Genomic DNA, 18,731 nt, shown 5'->3' with positions numbered 1-18,731 from the left:
ATCTTTTATCTTTGAGGTCAACCAAAACTCCTGATTTCTAACCGTGGGCCCTGTTCCCACTCTATCTTACCTTTCTGTTTCACATGGTATATACATAGTCCACTCAGGTTCTTAGCACTAAGAGGTCTTTAATTTTGATTTTTCTAAAGCTCAACAAAAGTAAAAGATTTGAACTGACATCCTTGATCATGTCTTTAGTATATTTAATGGGCTTCAAAATTTACTGTTGGAAATATTAGAAAGGGTAAAAAAAAAAAACAGGCAGTAAAATTCAAACCTATGTTTTTAGAACTTTTTTTCTCTTTCTGAATAAATTGGTATAAAACATAGGTAACACTTTTGCTTCTGCCAAGTTAGTTGACTAAAATAACAGAATTTTCTTGTTACAAACACCCAGAAATGCTGGCTAAATCTATCAAACTTAAAAAACCAAATACAGAGATGAACTTGGAATAAAGGGATGTCTTCAGATGCCAGAATTAATAAGGAAGCCATAAATCCAAGAACTATCATAAACTAATTCTGTGGCTCCCTTCAGTAGGACACTATTCATTCCAATAACCTACTGGTTTGGATTTTTAACTTCCAAGTGGGGACTGGAAATGAGATACTGGGCCTACCCAATGGGGATTTTGAACTGAGATCTCTGCTTAAAGCTAGGACATTCAGAAGTCTGCATCCTGAGTAAAAGGAGAGAACAAAAAAAAAAAAAAAAAAATCTGTCCATCATCACAGAGACACAACAGAAATCTTTCCTGAATAATCCAGCCCTCTGACCTGGACATTCTGCAGGTTTACAGTCTGAATTTATACCCATATTATACAGGAATCCACAGGATTAGAAAGTAAAACAGTTATTACTAAGCCAGTTTTATTTCTGGCAGAAGCAATTGGAAACTGCACTGTTAGAATACTTCCAAAACCCAGGTCCATGAGATTCTTTTTTTTTTTTTTTTTAATTTTATTTATTTTTGGCTGTGTTGGGTCTTTGTTGCTGTGTGCAGGCTTTCTCTAGTTGCGGCGAGCAGGGGCTACTCTTTGTTGCGATACATGGGCTTCTCATTGCGGTGACTTCTCTTGTTGCGGAGCACAGGCTCTAGATGCACGGGCTTCAGTAGTTGCAGCACGCGGGCTTTGTAGTTGTGGCGCGCAGGCTCAGTAGTTTTGTCACACAGGCTTAGTTGCTGCGTGGCATGTGGGATCTTCCCGTACCAGGGATTGAACCTGTGTCTCCTGCATTGGCAGGCAGATTCTGAACCACTGCACCGCCAGGGAAGTCCCCCATGAAATTCTTGCACTGAAGAGATCACAATCCAAAATTACAAAACACACAGTATAACACTATGCTGTGAACTAGAAGCAACATTCGAAGAAATAACAGCTGAGAATTTTCTGCATTGATGAAATACCTTTATTTTCAGGCTAAGGAAATATCACCCCAGATTCCAAGCGGTATCCCTCTTTTCCCACTTGTACACATTGTCGTGAAACTACTGGACACAAAGGCAAAGAGAAGCTCTTAAATGCGACCTGAGAGAACAGATTACCTACTGAGGAATAGCAGGCAGATTGACAGCCACTTGCCCAAAAACAACAGTCAAGGCCAGAATATACTGGAACAGTGCTGAGAAAAAATAACTGTTAACCCAGAATTCTCCATCTAGTCAAACTATCATTCAACAGTAAGCATGAAATTAAGTTATTTTTCAGACAAAATTTGAGTTTTCCAGTCATGTTTTAATCACTTAAAGAACTCTCTAAAGTATACTTTAGAAAGAAGGAAGTGAACCCAGAAGAAAGGAACGAATCATAAAAAACAGTGTTGTGCAAACTGTTGAACATATTGAAATTGTGACTGAATGAAAAAATAGGAATTGTAATGTCTACTTTCAATTTGCATAGCACTTCCACACTGACTCTCTCTTTTAATCTTTATAAGAATCCTCTGAGGCCCTGGTTCTCAAGCTTGAGTGCATATTGGTATCACCTGGGGAGTTCTAAAAACTGCTGATACCCAGGTTTGCCCCCACAGATTCTGCTTTAAGTGTTAAGGGGAACAGCCTGGGCATCAGGATTTTTTTTTTTTTTTTTAAATAAGATAAGAGTTTACTTCTGTCTTGTGTAACAGTTCACATGTGGTATGATAACTCTGTTTCAGGAGGGCAATACAAAACCTAGGCTGCTTCTACCTTGTTGCTCTGACATAGCTAGAATATGACCCTCATGTCTTTAGTCCCAAGGATTTTTTTTTAAACTCCCAGATATTGTAATGCACAGCAGTGTTTTAGAACCACTGCTTTTAGGGACTTGGCCAGGTAATACTGAACCTTAGAGAAGTGATTTGCTCAGGATTACATGGTAGGTATGTGGCGTTAATCAGGTCCAATTTCTTAAGTGTAGTATTTATTATTTATTCTCAGTCATACTAGTTTGTGAAATGGACAACAATGCCTTTATGCAAATGAAGTAAGACTGTGCACAGTTGAGTTAAAAACTGAGTTTAGGGCTTCCCTGGTGGCTCAGTGGTTAAGAATCTGCCTGCCAATGCAGGGGACACGGATTCGAGCCCTGGTCCAGGAAGATCCCACATGCCGTGGAGCAACTGAGCCCGTGCGCCACAACTACTGAGCCTGTGCCCCAGAGCCCACGAGCCACAACTACTGAGCCCATGTGCCGCATCTACCGAAGCCCACGCGCTCTAGAGCCCGTGCTCCACAACAAGAGAAGCCACCACGGTGAGAAGCCCACGCACAGCAACGAAGACTAGCCCCTGCTCGCCACAACTAGAGAAAGCCTGCACACAGCAACGAAGACCCAACACAGCCAAAAAATAATAATAAATAAATAAAAATAAATTAATTTAAAAAAAGCTGAGTTTAGATTAAATTGGGGGACTATACGTTACTCTTAGAATCTTCAGTTTTTTAAAAGGAAATTGTGAAATTATTTTTTAAAAATATGTAGTTACCTAAGATGAAGGCTTGCAGGCAACCATGTGGCAAGAAGCACAGGGCTTGATTTGTGAGTTTAAATATATTTTTTTGCCTTGTTAAAGTAGATAAAGCCAACTTCTTGGGAAATAATATTAAATAGCAAATATATTGAAAGCCACTAAGAAATCATGCTTTTAAAAGAAACATTTCACTAATGAATTTTTGAAAGAGCCTACAGTAATTATTATCAGAACATTTCTATTTGAGTTTTTAAATTCTGTTCAGTGTCTTGTACTGAGTTTATCCTTTTTGGTTTTTAGTAGGTTAAGGACAGTGGAGTACACTGAGTTTTTATCTTGATGCTCAAGAAATCATTTTTGAAAATGAAAACCCACATTCCACTTGAATTTATAAAAACTTTCTTTTCTGGTTTTAGACCAACAGCAGCAGAACTGTTAAGGCACAAATTTTTCCAAAAAGCAAAGGTAGGACATTCTAACTTGATTTCATGTGTTCATATGATCCTCCTCAATTACCTAAATTAGGTTCACTGTTCAGATGTTGCATTAAGATGATTATTTTTGGAAGAATGATGGTAGATCAAATAATTGCTGAGGGCACTATTTATACAATCTTTGATATATAAGATAAATGTATTTTTCATATAAATTAAGTGTCAGGTAAAACTTACAACAGGAAAAATGAATATTAAACTTTACCTTTATAAATAAAATCTGTGGAAAATTCTGTGAAATATACTGAACTCTCATTTCAGGGTTTACTACTGAATTAGTAAACATCTCATTTCCCAAAGATGTGGGATAAGTAGGATGTTACTGTAGTTGGGAAATGTGGGACCATGATCCCAAAGGACATATGTTAAAGCAAACTTTTCATAGATAATGGTTCTTACAGTACACTAAAGTTTTTTCTCAATTTATAAAGTCATGGTAGTAACATACTAAGGAGCTTCAGAAGCTTTTTTCAAACTTCTTTATAAAACAGTTACTATATCACATTTTAATTGTGGTGAATATTTCTGTGTCAGTTATTTTGTTCAATAAAAACTTCTTGTGAGAAGAAAATACTTATTTTTCCTCTCCAGAATAAAGAATTTCTTCAAGAAAAATTATTGCAGAGAGCACCAACCATTTCTGAAAGAGCTAGAAAGGTAAATGGGGATTTAACTCAGTTTTTCTGGGGAATTACTTAGAATAGATTTACTTTTACATTTTGAAAGTATGTTTAACTAATACTGTGTTAACAGTATGAGTATTACTCATTTTCTTTCAGTCTTTTCTTTAGCATTCTTTGATATATTCTTTTAGCAATAGTCTACTGTATGCCTTGGTATTACTCCACTATCAACTAGAATGAAAAGGTATGTTACATAATTAATGAATTAATTCTAAATTCTGTTAAATCACTGTTTGCAACTACCAGAGTAAGTTGTAAAGTTGTGAAGTTTCTTCACACCATACAAAAACAATGAAGACACCACTTCGCACCCACTAGGATAACTATATCAAAAAAGACAAACAATAACAAGTGTTGCTAAAGATGTAGAGAAATTGGAACCCTTACACATTACTGATGGGAATGGAAAATGGTGTGGACGCTTTTAAAAAGCAGTCTGGCAGTTTCACAAAAGGCTAAACAAAGTTGCCATATGACCCAGCAATTCCACTCCTAGTCACACCCAAGAGCATTGAAAACATGTACACATAAAAATATGTACATGGGTCCAATCGCTGGCAGCCGAGGGCTGGCGGAGAGACACGCCCACGGCTGGGAAGTTGGCTGAGAAGAAAAATCCACCATGGGTACTTCTGGGCATTCTCCATATTGATGGAAGAAAGTGTTCAGAGTACCAAGTGAATCCCATTGAAGCCACGTGAGGGAGACAGGAGAGGCTAAATATAGCCACATTAAAAACCATCGGCAATGTTGGAAACAGCTTCAAGCTTAATATCAACATCTATATCCTAAGCTGCTTCGGCTGACTGAATTTCTATTAAATAACAGTATCCTTTCTCTTGGCTGACTGGAAGAACTACTTGTTTTAAGAAGAAAAGAGTTTAAAAAATTAAATAATTCAGTCTTATGTCCTTCCCCCTGACTAAAGTAGAAGCCACTTCCCCATTATTTCATGATTAATATGAAAAAGCACAGGACCAATGAGAGGAAGTTCATCTGTTTCCAGTAGTAACATTCTGGTTTCTGTTGGAATTCCATTGGCAACAGAAGGAAGCGGCATATACCACATGCCTGCCCTATTACAATACAAAAAGCTGTCAACTTCGAACTCTTTTGAAATGTTCGTAAAGTAGAAAAGATGATTGTGGCTTTCCTTCAGTATTATTTGGGTAACCTAGCCTTAAAATAGTGAACAAACATAAGTCCATTATCCTTAAGGCAGGACCAAACCAAGATATTAGTGGCCTAGGTAAGCTAATAATTTGGCATACCTTCAAATGGATACTTTTCAGATATTCACTCAATAGTTGTTTGGGTGAGGAGTTGGGCATGGCAGGCCTTGAGAGAGAGTGGAAAGGGGGCTGGTGGGGCCTTTCAGTTTGCATACTCTATTCAGTATAACAAAGACATGCAACTGATCAGGCTAGATCTCCTTGGAAGGCAGTTTGGTGACCATCTGTAGATTTTCAAATACGCCCTTCCCTACTCCAAGCTGTTTATCAAGGCATTAGTAACTGCAGCATTTATAACTGCACTGGTAGCTCCTTGAAAGGTTACTGCTTTATATTCTTTTCTCTACCTTGTTGCATTCCCAGTGATGCTTTCACACTCCTTATAGATCCAGCCTCCCTTCTATATCATGTACTGAGTGTTTGTTATGTGCCAGGTACCGTGCCAGATACTAGAAATATAAAAGTGATTAAGATACTTTCCATGCGCTTAAGGACACACCTTGGGTAGGGGAAAGATTTACAAACAAATAATACAATACCACAGTGATGAAGCCTATAGCAGTAAAATGGTTATTACTAGATATTACTGGTAAAATGCTCTGAAATCCTTTCTTAAAATAGAAGGTATTTTGAATTTGCCTCTATCTCTGGAAATCTTATCTTGGGTAAGGACTGGAATAAAAAGAGAGTAATGTTAAAAAAAATGTATATGAATGTTCATAGAAGTATTATTCATAACTAAAAAGTGGAAACAACCTGAATGTCCATCTATTATAAATGGATATATAACATGTCATGCACCTATACAGTGGAATATTATTCAGCAATAATAAGGAATGAAGTACTGATACATGCCATAACATGGATGTACCTTTAAAACATTATGCTAATTGAAAGACATATTCTATGATTCCATTTATGTGAAATATCCAGAATAGGCAAATGTATAGAGACAGAAAGTAGATTATTGGTTGCCTAGGACTTGAGCAGATTGTAGGGAAATGGGCAGTGACTGCTAATGGGTATGGGATGTTTTTTGGGGAGTGGATGGAGTGATGAAAATGATCAAAATTTGATTGTGGAGGTGGTTTCACAACTCTGAATATACTAAAAATCATTGGATTATAATACCTTAAATGGGTCAATTTTATGGTATATGAATTATATCTCTGTAAAGCTGTTACTTTTAAAAAAGAAGCATTTAGAGAATGGCACTACCACAATGGCTCTTGGAAATTGAAAACATTATAGAAGAAATGAAAAAAATTCTTTACAAAGATTTTAGGGTAAAGTTGAGGAAATTTCCCAGAAAACAGAGCCAAAAGGCCAAGAGATAGATAACAGAAAAGATGAGAACATTAGAAGATTATTTGAGAAGGCTCAACATTTGAGTTAAAAGAGTTCCAGAAAAGGAGAACTGAGAAAAACAGAAGAAAAGAAATTATTGAAAAACTAATTCAAGAAAAATTTTGTGAATTTCCAGATTGAAAGAGCCCAAGTACCCAGCACAGTGGATGAAAATAGACCAACAGTAAGGCACATTTACCATGGTAGCTCATAATACTGGAGATGAAAAGAAGATGTGTAGCTTTCCAGAGAAGGGGGACAGGGCATGGACAGGATCAAGGATCATAATGACCTCAGCAGCATCTCTGGAAGCCATATCACAATGCAGCACTACTTCAACATTATGAAAAAAAATGTTTTCTAACCCAGATTTTTTTTTTAACCAGGCAAACTGTAAGTGAAGTGTGGGAATAGAATCAAGTTATGTTCAGAAATGCCTGGCTTTAATAAGTGTGCCATGTTGATAGTAGAGGAAGTGCTTAAAGTAAGACCAGGGAAGTCATGTGATCTAGGAAGCATGGTCCTCTGGATGACAGTAGAGTGAGATCTAAAGTACCAGACCTGGTGTCAGTCTGGTGGAACAGATCAGGAGGCTCTGGTGAGAGGCTTCCTCAAGAAGATAATACTGATGAATACCTAATATATGTGAATATGGTGAGAGGAGATTTACACAGCAGGGAGAGAATTGGGGGATGAATATGACAAGAAATAAGCAAATATTAACTCCAGGGGAAATTAAAAAGTTATACAGGAAAGAAAAGTAATTGTAATATATAATAAGGTTCAACTGTATAGTTTATATAATCGTGTTATATAAACACTGAATATTGATTTAATCAAAATTACAATGTATCTTGAAAAAAGAGTAGGGGATTGATAATAGGGTTAAATTCTCATTTTGCATAGCAGGAAGTTCAATAGATAGTTCCTAAAACTAGAAAATCAAGGGGTAATAATAAGAACAGGTTACTCAGAGAGATAAATATAAATTCCAAAAGAATAAGCTAACATGAATTGAAAGTGGTTGCCTGTGAGGAAGAAGATGAAAGTTAGGGGACTGCTCTTTTTCTTAACAACACTTGCATAGCTGTAGTACTTTTGAAACTATGGAGGTATAATTGTGATTTTAAACATTAAAATTGAAAAAAAAAAGAGCAGCATCTTCTTTATCTTGGGTTTATTTATTTGAGGGCTTAAACTCCCCCCCACCTTTTTTTCAGTGTCTCAAGATACGAAACCATTAATCAAATTTGACCTGTGACTTCACATAAGAAGGATTTGGATGATGTGCAGGCTCAGAGTACGAAGTACAGGGAGAGTCAGTGGTTGTGAGTAAAGACAAATAGTGGAGATCATGAACAGAAAGCAAGTGAAGGATGGAGGATGTGAGTTTATATAGGAAAACTTCTTTATTGGGAAAATTATTATCTGCTTACAGCATTGAAGTAATAGAAGGAGGGAGAATATGGCTGACTTTTCTGTATAGTAAGTGTTGAACACTACCATAGTCCACGTCTCTCTTCCTAATGAGCAGGTTCGGAGAGTACCAGGTTCCAGTGGCCGTCTTCATAAGACAGAAGATGGTGGCTGGGAGTGGAGTGATGATGAATTTGATGAAGAAAGTGAGGAAGGGAAAGCAGCAATTTCACAACTCAGGGTAAGTTTTGTTAAACTATATGCTTTAGCTAGAGTTCTATCTTTTTGTCTGAAGCCTCTGAGATAATACTATATTCTGTGGTTCTGTTCAGTTTAACCAGCTAAAATATAAAAAATACAGACAGAATTTTCTTGAACAACTTATTAACAACAGGAGCCCAAGTTATTCTGCATGGAAAAGGGGACTGGCATATCTGTTTTACTGTGATATTTCGGGTATATAAAAATGACCTAAATCGAGAAATGAAAACTATGGTGTCTGAGATGAAAACACACTGGATTAGATTAATGGCTGATTAAACACTGCAGAAGAAAAGATTAGTGAATTTGAAAGCCTAACAATTGAAACTTTGTCCCTAAAGCCTGTTAACTTTCTACCTGAAGAGGAACAGTGCACCTCTTCTTCAATTGGTATATCCTGGATCGTGTGTGTGAGTGTGTTAGTTTTTGCTAGAAGTGGACACCAAGACATGAAGTGAGCAAATACTATTTGAAAAATGGTGCTGATAGACTTGCTCAGTGCAGGGTTGCCACAAACCTTCAATTTGTAAAAAATACAATATCTGCAAAGCATAATAAAGCCTAGTGCAATAAAATGAGGTGGGCCTGTATCTTAAAGAATTTTTTCCAACATTTTCTTGTTTGCATTGTTTACAGTATTAAATCTGCTTGTATACTTATCTTTTCATTTATAAGTCACATTTCTTTTTACTCTGGTTGCTTTTAAGACTTTTTTCTTTATGAATGGTTTTGAGCAATTTGATATCGTATGCCTAGGTGTATCTTTTTTTTTTTTTCATGTTTCATGTTTAGGGTTTATTGAGCTTCTTGGATCTTTGGGTTTATAATTTTTTAATCAAGTTTGGAAAGTTTTCAGCCATTACATTTTCTTTTTTTAAAATATTTATTTATTTATTTATTTATTTATTTATTTGGCTGCACTGTGTCTTAGTTGTGGCACGTGGGATCTTCATTGCCACATGTGGGATCTAGTTCCCTGACCAGGGATCGAACCTGGGCCCCCTGCATTGGGAGTGTGGAGTCTTAACCACTAGACCACCAGGGAAGTCCCTCAGCTATTACATTTTCGAATGCTTTTTCTGTCCTTCCACCTTGGAGAGTCCAATAACATGTATATTAGGCTGCTTAAAGTCGTCTGACTGCTCACTGATCGTCTTTTCATTTTTAAAAAATTCTTTTTCCCTCAGTTTCATTTTGCATAGTTTCTAGTGCTAGCCTGTTCATTAGTCTTTCTTCTGCAGTGTTAATCTGCTGCTAATCCCATCCAGTCTCCTTTCCATCTCAGACATAATGCGAGAATTTTGATTTGGTATTTGATTTGGTTGTTAGGTTCTAGAAGTTTGATTTGGTGTTTGTTTTTGCATCTTCAGTGTCTCTACTTAGCTTTTTGAAGATATGAATATATAATAATTATTTTAATGTCCTTCTCTGCTAATTCTAACATCCAAGTCAGTTTTGGGGCAGTTTTCTCTTCACTGTGGCTTGAAAAGTGTTTTTGGGAGTTGAGTAGATAGAGGTAAGAGATCAAGGCAGATAAAATTTGATAAGGTAGAGTACCAAGGAGGAGAGAACTACCCAGAGAAAGAAGCTTAGAGCTTCCCTTTTGAGTATTCAGCAGCATACTTATCAATGACTATATGTGAGAAAACTACCCATGTGGAGAAAGTGCCCAGCACTCACACAGCCAGGAATAGCAGTTAGACTGGAGAAACTTATAATTCACAGGGCATTTGGTAGAGTGCTCAGTAATGGGGTATAATATGTTGCCCTAGACTGAACACTGCTCCAGACCCAACTAACAACTCATCAAAGCAGGATCCAAAAGGATTAAACTATTTCCAAGTAACTTTACTGTATTCCAAAACAAAGCTCAAGAAGATTTATAGAAATTATCAGCATGCAACAAGGTAAAATTCACAGTTTCTGGCATCTAATCGAAGATTACAAGAGTAAGCATACCTTATGCCCAGATCATGGTTTCTAATGTCATTCCCTACTAAAGAACAAAGGCTCACTGGAGAAATGGCTGATTCCAGGGCTTTCACAGGGAAAATGCAAGATAAATCTGGAATATCTTCTTTTGACAGAAAGATTTTTTATTTTAAAAAAGTCATAATAATATGAGCCAGGTTGAAGGAGCTCCCACTGGCCAAATTAGGGAGAATTTAACCATCAAAATCATTAAGTGTAGTAATAAATTATAAATCATTTAAAAAATAGGAATCTATAGGCCCATACGAATAATAAATAGATATATAAATACATGGGGGGGGGGGATGGTTTTTCATTACGGTAAACTGCCAGTGCTGACTGGTAAATGTAGGAGTGGATGGGGAAGTTCATCATTTTACAGCCATCATAAAACAATCATAAATGTTAGATCAGACAAGGATCATCAATAGGTGCTAAATATATGGGAAAATTTTGATGAACAGGATATTTACATGGTCTTAAAGTTTCTCTCCATAGATGGCCTATTAGTTGTAAGAAAAAAATACTGCATACCTGAGAAATTAGAAAATGCCTTGACACGATGATTAAAATTAACATCACTAATGAGGGGCAGAGGAACATGTGATTCCCTAAGATATGATACTATAAGAAGGATACATCACTCTGTAGAATTCATTTAAGTCTGAATCATGAGGAAACATCAGACAAACCACAAATTAGGAGCATTCTATTCAAATAGAGTGTGTAGTAGGCAGGGGGGAATGATTATGTGTAGGAGGTCATTGGAAAAGTTGGATTATGGAGAGTAAATTAAAGTATTATTTTTAAATTTACTGAAGTTGATTGCTTTAGTAGTGTGACGTTAGGTAAGAGAATATCCCTATTCTTAAGTACACAGTGGGGACTTTCCTGGTGGTCCAGTGGTTAAGACTCTGCACTCCCAATGCAGGGGGCCCAGGTTCAATCCTGGTCAGGGAACTAGATCCCGCATGCCACAACTAAAGATCCTGCGTGCCTCAACTAAAAGATCCCGCACACTGCAACAAAGATCCCGCACGCGGCAACGAAGATCCCGAGTGCCGCAACTAAGACCCGGCGCAGCCAAATAAATAAATATTAAAAAAAAAAAGAAGAAGAAGAAATACACAGTGACTATTCAGTTGTAAAGAACTATGATTATATGCAACTTATTCTCAAATGGTACAGGATTGATTAAATATATATATTTAAAAAGAGAGAAAGTGAACACTAAATAATAAAGCACATGAGGAAAAAGGTTAGTAACGGATGAATCTGGGTAAAGGTTATAGCAGTGTTCTTTGTATTATTCTAACAACTTTCTGTAAGTTTGAAATTATTTCCAAATAAAGTTTTTTTTAAGGTTTTGTGTTGGCTGTATACTTGCTGTAACCCATTAGCTATTGCCTGTACCTTGATTCTCCTTAATAAAATGGTAATGAAAATTTTAAAAACCTAAACTGACCTTATAAGAAGTCTAAATTCACACTTGGTAGAATTTACCATAAATTGATGTTTGTTTAGAGATATGTTGTTGTTTTATGTATTCTCCAGTGCCTGTATCCAGAATTACTACTAACTTACGATTTACTGAATCAATTTAGCTTTAGATTTTCATGTGGTATATTGTAATTAGTATTTCAATTTTGGCTCAAGAGTTTTCTTCATTAAAGCCTATAATCAGAATTACTCTGCTTTAAGAATGTGTTGGATAATTAGCTTGAATGTTTACATTTGGTTTGAGATATTATGCACATAATATGTTCATGATTAGTAGAAAGAATTGAACTTTGAAGAATGTGACCTCCCTACTAACTGATAACTCAGTCCCATTATGTTTGCTTATAAATCTCAAGTTCTAGACTTAAAATACCATAAGTATATTGATGCGTTACAGGCTACCTGGACAAAGAATACAGTAGTATCATGACAGTTTTCTTTTTCCAGAAAACTCTCACTAGAGTTACCGATGAGTTAATTATGGATCAGAATGAAATGGAGTTGACTTGCATTTCAACATTCCGTGCAGTTTGGAACTGACTACAAGTAACCTGAGTTTTCAGTTAACAAGCCTCCTTTTTTTGTATTTCTTTTAGTCTCCCAGAGTGAAAGACTCATTAACAAATTCTGAGGTAAGTAGTTGTGATTATTGAATCATTAAAGTATACGTGCTTTTGTTTTGTTTTGGTTTTAATGTTAAGCACACTTTTTGGTATGTGCCTAAATGGGAATGGGAACTTATACCGGTCGAATTTTATTAGAGCTGTCGATTCTGAGTTTGAATGGATCTTTGCAGTAAATGGTGCCATTGCACTCATTTTAAAAGTGGGCCTAAGAACCCAGAATGTTCTTTTTTGCTTGCTTGACTTTATGAACTGCTATTTTTATCTTGGGCTGCTTAAAGTGGAAATTAGTCTTTTTGCATTAGTCTGTCCAGGAATTTGTCATATGCTGCCTTTGCTTTTTGGACTTTTTTCCTCAGCCTCTTGTCAAATAGATTCTGATGTCTATAGTTACTGCCTCAGTGTGATAGGGAATCCTACTAAACAGACTCCTGTTAGGCTGGCCTGCCTTATGCTCCTTACCTAAAGAAAATAATCATCTCATGAGTATTCAATATTTGGTTTAATGGCACACATGTCTTGCTCTTAATCCAGTTTGTTCTTGCCACATGCTTAAAAGTAACTATTTTTTCCACTTCATTTGTATATATAGTATACAATTATGTACAGGATTATGTTTAAGACTGAAAATACTGTACCTCAGCTTATTACAGGCTAGTATCTGACAACTTGAATTAGAACTGCTATTCACTAAGATTTCTGGCTCTTCTTCTTGGTATGCGGTAGAATTGCATTTTTCTGCCCCTTGAAGTTACTCATGGCCGTGGCAATTACTTTTGGCCAATAAAATGTGAGCAGAAGGAAGAGCCACATTGTGATTCCCTGGGTTCCCTTGCTCCTGCCATCATGACCTGCATCCCTGCTGCAAATTTAGGTACCAAATTTATCCTCTGCTGGCCACAGATGGACTTGAAGTGTGTGCAAGAAATAACTTTATCACCTCACACCTGTCAGAATGGCTATTATCAAAAAGACAACAAGTGTTGGTGAGGATATAGAGGAAAGAGAAGCCTCGTGCACTGTTGGTGGGAATGTAAATTGGTGCAGCCACTATGGAAAACAGTTTCTCAAAAAATTAAAAATACAATTATATATCCCGCAATTCGACTTCTGGGTATTTTCCCAAAAACACTAATTCAGAAAGATATATGCACCCCTGTGTTCATTGCAGCATTATTTACAGTAGCTAAGATATGGAAGCAACCTAAGTATCCATCAATAGATGAATGGATAAAGAATATATGATATATATGTATATATACACAATGAAATATTACTCAGTCAGGGACTTCCCTGATGGTCCAGTGGCCGGGTCTCTGCACTCCCAATGCAGGGGACCCAGGTTCGATCCCTGGTTGGGGAACTAAGATCCCACATACCGCAACCAAGAGTTCACATGCCACAACTGAGGATCACACATGCCACAACTAAGACCCAGGGCAGCCAAATAAATAAATAATTTTTTTTTTTTTTTAAAGAAAGAAGTATTAGTCAAAGAAGGAATGAAATCTTGCCATTTGCAACAACATGGATGGACCTTGAGGGTATTATGCTAAGTGAAATAAGTCAGAGAAAGACAAATACCATATGATGTCACTTATATGTGGAATCTGAAAAACAACAAATGAACAAACATAAAACAGAAACAGTCTCATAGATACAGAGAACAAACTGGTGGTTGCCAAAGGGGAGTGGCGTGAGGGGAATTGTGAAATAGGTGGGGGAGATTAAGAGGTACAGACTTCCAGTTATAAAATAAATAAGTCATGGGGATGTAATGCACAGCATAGGGAATACAGTCAATAATATTGTAATAACCTTGTAGGTGACAGATGGTAACTAGATTTATTGTAGTGATCATTTTTTAATATATAAAAATACCAATTGCTATGTTGTACACCTGAAGCTAACATAATATTGTAAGTCAATGAATTATACTTCGTTTTTTAAAAAAGGAAAAAAAATTCCAAAATGAGCAAAATTTTTTCAAAAGAGTAATAACTTTTGTTCTTGTAATTTACTGAGAATTTAAGATTATTTGTTATGCTCTAACTTAACCTATCTTGACTAATTCCTAGTTTCTCAAAAATTGAATGGAAGGGTATTTTACATATTACCCAGAGTTATTCTTTTTAGTCTCCTCCTTGTTCCTTTGCCTCAATAGCCTCTCCACATGAACTTGTACATGCTCATAGTCATAGTCTCATGCTCATAACTTTGTTGTTGTCTTTTAAATTATGATAAAATACACATAACATAAAATTAACCATCTTAACCATTTTTAGCGTGCAGTTCACTGACATTAAGTACATTCACACTGTTGTGCAACCATCCCCACCATCCATCTCCAGAGTTCTTTTCATCTTGCAAAACCAGCTCTGTACCCGTTAAACAGTAACTCCCCATTCCCCCTCTCCTGCCCCCAGCTCCTAGCAACATCCACTCTGTTCTCTGTCTCTGAATTTGGCTGCTCTAGGTACCTCATAAAAGTGGAATCATACAGTATTTGTCCTTTTCTGACTTGTGTATTTCACTTACATAATGCCCTCAAGGGTCATCTGTGTAACATGTATCAGAATTTCCTCTTTCCTTCCCTTTTAAGGCTGGATAATATTCCGTATTTGTGTGTGTGTGTGAACCACATTTGTTTAACCATTTATCTGTCAATGGACATTTGGGTTTCTTCTGCTTTTTGGCTATTGTGAATAATGCTGCTATGAACATGGCCACACAAATAACTGTTTGAGTCCCTGCTTTCAATTCTTTTGGGTCTATACCCAGAAGGGAATTGTTGGATTATATAGTAATTCTATTTTTAATTTTTTGAGGAACTATCATACTGTTTTCCATAACAGCTGTACTATTTTACATTCCCACCTGCAACGCACAAGGTTCCAATCTCTTCACATCCTCTCATTACTTTGTTTTGTATAACCTTTCTGTCTTGATTATAGGTATACATATATGTGCATGCAATTTGGAAGCTAACTGTCTTTTTGAAATAGTGCTAATAGTTTTAAGCATTTTTAAAACTAATCTTAAAGTTCTGTTTTTCTATCAAAAACTGGAACCAGTGACTAACTTTTGGTTTCCTTTATGTGAAGCTAAGTAAACACAAAATTTTTCTTCCTTGTCTCCTTGCTTTGCTTATATGATAACAGCTATTAGACCTCTCATTGCCCTTCTAATTTTTTTCCTCTTTTAGCTCTAAATTTTGGCCATTACGTTGATATTGTTTTCCCCGTTACCTTATAATTTTGAGTATGTTTAACTTGATTTTGTACTCAACATCAGTCTTTTTTCCCCATTACATAACTAAAATTTGTAAAATTTTCAAACATGCAAAATAATGTTTAATGTCTATGTTATATGTTAATGTTTAATGTCTATGTTATAAAGCTGCACATCCATTTTGAAAAGCATTGCAGATATGTTAAGGAACCATTGGTTGATTTTCTTTCTTTATAAGTAATGGAAGGTCCCCAACATAGAAAAATGTCATTTCTATAACTTCATACTATATACTAAATCTGCATTTTGTAGGTGCTATTTTGCTGGTCCAAGGGGATAGAACAGATGTATTTAAAAATAAATAGGACACAAAGAACTACTATTCTGAAGAAGGAAAAAAAAGTGGACTACTGATATTTGTTACAACATGACTGACTCAAAAACTAAGTTAAAGAAGCCAGACACAAAAAGAGTGCATATTGTAAAATGTGGTTTACATGAAATGTCCACAAAAGGCAAATTGATAGAGGCAGAAAGTAGATCAGTGGTTGCCTAGGGCTGGGTGAGGGAGCAGGAGTTAACTGTGAATGGGCACGGGAAAAGTTGATGGAAGTGTTCTAAAACCAGATTGTAGGGATGTTACAGAAGTATAAATTCTCTAAAAATCACTTGAGTTGTAGGCTGCCGCCTTCGCCACGGAGCCATGCGGAGACGAGCTCACGAGCTAACCTGAGCCAGTGGCCGAGCCAGCCGGCGGGCGTCCCAGAGGTGGCGGCGCAGGGAGGGGCCCGACGCGCGCACTTGGCCCTGGCGGCCGCCATGGCGGATAGCGGCCCCACAGGGGGTGCGGCGTTGGCGGCTCGGGACCCTGGACCGGGGAGTGGTGGCCCAGGGCCCCGCATCTACTTTCAGAACCCCCCTGGGGCTGCAGGCGAGGGCCCAGGCGGTGCGGACGACGAGGGCCCAGTGAGGCGCCAAGGGAAGGTCACGGTCAAGTAGGACCGCGAGGAGCTACGGAGGCGCCTCAACCTGGAGGAGTGGATCCTGGAGCAGCTCACTCACCTCCACGACTGCCAGGAAGAAGAGATCCCAGAACTGGAGATTGACGTGGATGAACTCCTGGGCATTGAGAGCGCTGATACCCGAGCTGCCAGGGTCACGGGGCTGCTGGTTGACTGTCACAAACCCACTGAGGCCTCCGTCTCTGGCCTGCTGGACAAGATGCAAGGCACGCAGAAGCTGAGCACAGCCCAGAAGAAGTAAGGGTCCTCGACCCAGGTGAACGGTGGCTCCCACAGGACAAACGCTGCCCCCCCACAAGCTGGTAACAACAATACCAGTGAATTTCATGGGACGTAAATTACACCTCAAAATTTCTTAAAAACAAAAAAGCGGGACTTCCCTGGTGGTGCAGTGGTTAAGAATCCGCCTGCCAATGCAGGGGATGCGGATTCGAGACCTGGTCGGGAAGATCCCACATGCCGCAGAGCAGCTAAGCCCGTGCGCCACAACTACTGACCCTGCGCTCTAGAGCTGGCGAGCCACAACTACTGAGCCCACATGCCGCAACTGCTGAAGCCTGCGCACCTAGAGCCCTGTGCTCCGCAACAAGAGAAGCCACCGCAATGAGAAGCCCGCGCACCACAACAAAGAGTAGCCCCCCGCTCACCGCAACCAGAGAAAGCCCGCACGCAGCAGCAAAGACCCAACGCAGCCAAAACTAAATAAATAGATGAATTAATTAATTAATTTAAAAAGCATAGAAATATTTGACTTCCATTTGAAATAGGTGTCTTGGGGATGTAGAGATGGGCTGGTTCACTACACAAGGACTACTTTAAAAAGTCTCTCTGCGGCACTGCTTGCCTGTCAGCAGGCCTGCCTCCCTTTCCTCTCAGCTTAAGCAGCACTGTGTGTGTGTTTTTGTTACAGCTGTTTTCAACAACTGATCCTGTGGGTACTTTACTCCAAGTTCCAGAACAGATTTCTGCTCATCTACCTCAGCCAGCTGGGCAGATGACTGCACAGCCAACTCAAGTCTCCCTGCCGCCCCCCGCGGAGCCTCAGGTACAGCAGGGATGTGCTTTCTTTCATGGTCAGCCTTCCGGGTGGAGGAAGAGGGCGGAGGCTAACGTGGACAGCCGCCTGGTGCCATGAGGGTGATGTCCTGGTAGATTTTGAAACAAGTTAGAAATCTGTTTTCACGGTTTTAAATGTATGCAGATAAGAGAGTTTAACAAAGATCACACAGGTTTCATTAAGCAACGAAATAAGTTTATGATGGAAATATTTCAAACAGCAAAAGTTGTGGGGGGGGGCGGTAATTTCTTGTCAGCTTTTTTTTCCCTCACGCGAAGGCGAGGGGTTCTGCCCACCGAGGCGGCTCAATGCCCCCCGGCTCCTGCACTCAGGAGGGACGGCGCTGGGGGGTCTGGTGCCCCACGGCTCCCGCTCCCGCTCCCTCGCCCTCGCCCTCTCGGATTGCTGGGGAAGGCTGTCTCACCCAGGGTGCATCGTCCCCCATCCCCCGTCCCCGCTTGGGCGGCAGCGGGGTGTGGGACGGGTAGCGTAGGAACGTTGGCGGTCCGGCAAAGCCTGTGCTGCCTCAAGCTTGTCTGAAAAGTGTGACAACCCCCTTCTCACGGCCCGGCCCACCACGATCGCACCCACGCCTGCCTGCATCCCCAGCGAAGGGGGATCACATGGCGCTAGCCCGACCAAGTCAGTCCCCTCGGCACTCGGGGAGGACACCGGGACCAGGCCACACCTGGCCCCACCGGAGGGACAAGCGGGCCTCCCTTACCGTCTCGACCCCCCAAGAGAGCTGCTCACGGGAGACGGCACCTCTGGGCCTCGGGCACCTGAGAGACTAGCTGGAGCGCTCTGGAGGTGCCACAGAGGGCCGGGCAAGACATGCTCACGTGCCCGATGCAGGGAGGACCTCTCCTGAGAGTGCTGCGTGGACAGAACGAGAAGAGCGGCCGTGTCTTGTCAGCTTTTTATTCGATCCTTATTATGTT

The 18,731-nt window shown here is 39.1% G+C and overlaps 1 protein-coding gene and 1 pseudogene across 2 annotated transcripts in view; both read left to right on the top strand.

Moving 5' to 3' along the window:
• The window catches only part of OXSR1 (oxidative stress responsive kinase 1), a 99,611-nt gene that overhangs the window by 71,724 nt on the left and 9,156 nt on the right, over positions 1-18,731 (top strand). The window contains exons 9-13 of the mRNA XM_082348628.1: positions 3,370-3,418; positions 4,039-4,104; positions 8,244-8,366; positions 12,454-12,489; positions 17,644-17,778. Coding sequence (XP_082204754.1) covers positions 3,370-3,418; positions 4,039-4,104; positions 8,244-8,366; positions 12,454-12,489; positions 17,644-17,778 — 409 coding nt within the window. The remainder of the gene's footprint in view (positions 1-3,369; positions 3,419-4,038; positions 4,105-8,243; positions 8,367-12,453; positions 12,490-17,643; positions 17,779-18,731) is intronic.
• LOC309608502 (protein phosphatase 1 regulatory subunit 14B pseudogene) lies at positions 12,497-17,174 on the top strand (annotated as a pseudogene). Its single transcript has one exon. The product of its transcript is annotated as a protein phosphatase 1 regulatory subunit 14B pseudogene (transcript).

This window comes from Balaenoptera borealis (genome assembly GCF_965194805.1).
Source record: "Balaenoptera borealis genome assembly, chromosome: 12".
NCBI classification, from domain to species: domain Eukaryota; kingdom Metazoa; phylum Chordata; class Mammalia; order Artiodactyla; family Balaenopteridae; genus Balaenoptera; species Balaenoptera borealis.
The sequence above is the reverse complement of the archived record's forward strand: the minus strand, read 5'-3'. Positions and strand labels throughout refer to the sequence as shown.